The sequence below is a fragment of the Leopardus geoffroyi genome, chromosome X, assembly GCF_018350155.1.
Source record: "Leopardus geoffroyi isolate Oge1 chromosome X, O.geoffroyi_Oge1_pat1.0, whole genome shotgun sequence".
NCBI lineage: Eukaryota > Metazoa > Chordata > Mammalia > Carnivora > Felidae > Leopardus > Leopardus geoffroyi.
Window position 1 is genome coordinate 84777852 of NC_059343.1, and position 3781 is coordinate 84781632.

Below are 3781 nucleotides of genomic sequence, written 5' to 3' on the forward strand. Positions count from 1 at the left end.
TGATACACACACACATAATAGTATATATAGGGGTGCCTGGCTGGCTCACTTGGTGGAACATGCAACTCTTGATCTCTGGGTCGAGTTGGAACCCCATGTGTGGCGTGGAGTTTACCTAAATTTTTTTTAATTGTATATATAATGCCACACTCTCCACCCCAAATGCTCCCATTTCAGAAAATAAATCTTTAGATTTTTTGTACTTAGATGGACAAATGTGTATTTTGATTTATGAAAATCATCAAAGTATTTATGTTTTTAGATTTGCATACTTTACAAACAACTCTTTCTAGAGTTCTAGAACTGAATGATTACGAATTTAGACTGCAGCCTCTATTTGTGATACAGGTTTGGGGGCTCAAAAAAATCCTCAGGTCATGGAAAAGTGAAAGCTTATCTTCCATAAAAGTGACAAGAAGTGAAAACCATGTTGATAGAGCATAAACGGACATGATGGAGTCATGGGTATGGATGTGGATTAAAACTGGGAAAGGAGACATGATACTGATTCATTAAGTAAAAATAGTCAAATTTCAGTGCAGGATCTGGACTGTAGGTGAAATAATGGGCCTTGGTGTTTGACAACAGGAGAATAAGAGGTGGTATCAGGGTAAGCAGCAAAGAGGAAGAGGCAATAACTCCCCAGACTGGATGCTGACAGTCTCTGGTAACCAGAAAAGGCAAATATAAACAAAGAGGTGAGCGACGATGCCTGGTATGTTGAGAGTTGCGAAATACAGGAAGGGTGCTGCAGCAAGGCCCCCGGTCAAAGTGGTTAACTGGGGATCTGAGCTAGGCTGTGACGCGCGGCCCTCACGTGACCAGGAGCCTATGTCTGCCCAAGTCCCTCTCGTCCAGGTCCTTTTTGCTTGTCCAGACACCGTCTGCCTACTGCCCTTTGGTCAAGGGGAAAAAGCAGGAGGAAGTAAGTCCCCTTGGTCCCCTTAAATCGGTTTGAGTGTCGATGCTGCCCAATAACCCCTGGGATCGGGATGGCAGAGAGTTATCAGGCCTTTCCCTATATCCAGCCCCGCCCCCCTCCCCCCGCTCCCACATTTCGGTGTAGAAAATGGTGGCCTTGGGGCGAGGTGGGGAGGTGAGTGGGGCCCCCTGGGAGTCACAGACTTAGAAATAGTTTCTAAATAATCCTTCGCTTCCACTTGCCGCCTGAAAAGAAATGACGAACACTGCGAGGTATAGGATGGTGGGGCATGGGGGAGGGGAGGCAGTGGGGGCTGACGCGGGGGCGGCGGCTAATGCCCAGGAAAGGGACGTATGTTGTCAGTTAGTCCTTCCCTCCTCCCCACTCTCCGCCCCCTACCCTGTCTTGCGTCTGTCTGCAGGTCTGCGGGTCACAGCGGTGCGCCTCGAGGAGAGGAGGCCTAGAGCAAACCGCCAGGAGAGGTCCAGGTCAGGGAAGTGGTGGGCAATGGCCCGGGATGGGGTGCATGGGAGGACGCTGACTGGAACAGAGTCCGCAGTACTACCGCCCCGCCCCGCCCCTGTCACAATGGGAGAGGCCTCTGGCAAGGCCTGCTGGGAAAATGGTGGGCTTTCGGGAAGGAGGGGGCGAGCGGGGCTAACGGGGTGCGGCGCGGTCCCCAGGGCCAGAGAGCCCCTCGACAAGCATAGGTGGGGGACCTGGGCCCCCAACTCAGGAAAAGGCAGTTATGGGAACCCGTGGCCAGGGTTTTGATCCAGCCACCAAGTGTGTTTACTCGACTCTGCCTTGTCTCCTATGAATAACTGTACTTAAAGAGGATCCTCAACATGGAAAAATCATGCAAAGAAAATGAGGAACAGCCAGAGAGCGCGCCCAAGACGGATGAAGAACGGCCTCCTGTGGAACACTCTCCCGTAAAGCAGTCTCCGGAAGAACCGTCTTCCGAGGAGCAGTCGTCAGAGGAGGAGTTCTTTCCTGAGGAGCTCCTTCCTGAGCTCCTTCCCGAGATGCTCGTGTCCGAGGAGCGCCCTCCTCCGGAGCGCCTTTCTAGAAGGGACCTTTTTGAAGAGCGCCCTCCCATGGAGCAGCCTCCTTGTGGAGTGGGAAAACATAAGCTGGAAGAAGGAAGCTTCAAAGAGAGGCTGGCTCGTTCTCGCCCGCAATTTAGAGGGGACATACACGGCCGAAATTTGAGCAACGAGGAGATGATAAAGGTGGCAGAGGAGATGGAAGAAATGAAAAGAGTACGAAACAAATTAATGGTCATGCATTGGAAGGCGAGACGGAACCGTCCTTATCCTATTTAATGTGTTCGGCCTTTAATTGTTTCCCCTGATAGAAGGTTGCCACCTGAACTTTGTTTGCATTTTCTCATCTCATGCACTTTTCCCATCTCAATTTTAACTTTTCGCGTGGCTTTATTTTAGGTGTTTTGCTTGTAACTGGCATAAAATTGGGTTTTCCCCACCCACAAGCTGCAAGTCTCCCTCTCACCCATTTGCATGAAAAGGTGTACGTTATATATTGTGAAGTGAAAACAACAATTTTCAAAAAGTATATGTAGCATCCCATTTTTGTAAAAAATGTATATTTGTATATTAATATGCAAAGAAAAAACTGAAAGTATATACTTAAATGTCTTAACAGTGGCTATCCATGTGGTAAGATAACAGGTGTTTTGGTTTTTCATTTTGCTTAATGGGAGCTTCTCATTTTTCAAGACAAACATATTTTGCTTTTGTTGAAAAAAACAATATGGGGAAAAAATTTAAAAATTGTCAATCAACTTATAAAGACAATGTGGCACTTAATAAATACTTGTCAGAACTTTAAAGAAAAGTAAATCCCATGTTTCCTTTAAATCTCTTAGGCAGAAAAATAAACCAGGTACTTCTACTTAAAGGTCATTCTTTTTCTATTTAAATAGGAATAATGCTGGATTTACAAGGCTGCTGTGGAGCCAAATGAAGATCCTAGAGCTCTATGGTTTTCCTCCACCTGCATATGCAGGACCCCCAACCCCTATAAGATACCCTTCAAATATTCAGTGGATAGAACCCAAAGGAGGTTTCACTTACACTCACAAATAATTCCTGTGAGATTACAGGTGAATGACACATTCTATTTCTGTCCTGCTATTCCCTTCCCTTGGACACTGCCACATCTACTGGGAATAGCTGCCTTTTTCCCTGGGTCTTGGTCCTTCCATGACCCCCACCACAGCCAAGGTGCCTGGGTCCTCCAGTTGCAAAGCTTCACTGATTTCTCCGGAGTCCCTCTGGGCCAAAGCTGAACTCAGTCTCCTACAGGTAAATGGAGAATGCCCCTCCTTCGGTTTTAATATTATACAGGTGCATATCATCCCAGTGCTGCTTAAACCTCAATGTTTTAAAGAATTCTTAGCAAAATTGTCCCTTTTTTTCTGAAAGCCTCTCGTTTCTCCACTGGATTCAAACATGAGTTCACGGAGACCTGGGCTAGGAGACAAACTTGCAAGCCAGACACAATGCTATGTATTCAGAATTGGAATCTTTCCCAATAATCTCCAAAAATGACTAAGGTTTTAGGTACCTAATATTTGCCTTAGGGTGAGTTCCCTCCCAAGGGTTTCTGGCAGGCTTCCCTTAACCAAGTCAGCTGACTTGCTCAACTTGTGTAAATTAGAGAGGAAGGTAAGACTTAGCCTCAAGTTAGGACATTTCCCCTCTACCCCACCCCTCATCACCAAGAAACATTCAAAAGTACTTTGTAAGTCATTAAAGTATTATCTATGTGTATGCATATACATATATATGCCTGTGTGTATCAGATATTATGATTTCTCAAACTACCCTCATA

The 3781-nt window shown here is 46.3% G+C and overlaps 1 protein-coding gene across 3 annotated transcripts; it reads left to right on the forward strand.

The window, feature by feature from the left end:
* Positions 1-520: 520 nt before the first annotated feature.
* TCEAL1 (transcription elongation factor A like 1) lies at positions 521-2845 on the forward strand. Of its 3 annotated transcripts, none has more exons than XM_045471959.1 (3): positions 521-925; positions 1344-1410; positions 1759-2845. In XM_045471959.1, exon 3 carries the CDS (start codon positions 1771-1773, stop codon positions 2248-2250), a length of 480 nt encoding a protein of 159 aa, XP_045327915.1. In that variant the 5' UTR covers positions 521-925; positions 1344-1410; positions 1759-1770; the 3' UTR covers positions 2251-2845. The 3 variants fall into 3 exon arrangements, with proteins under 3 accessions (XP_045327915.1, XP_045327914.1, XP_045327916.1); XM_045471958.1 differs by lacking the exon at positions 521-925 and adding an exon at positions 1061-1194; XM_045471960.1 differs by lacking the exon at positions 521-925 and adding an exon at positions 1078-1096.
* Positions 2846-3781: the final 936 nt, after the last annotated feature.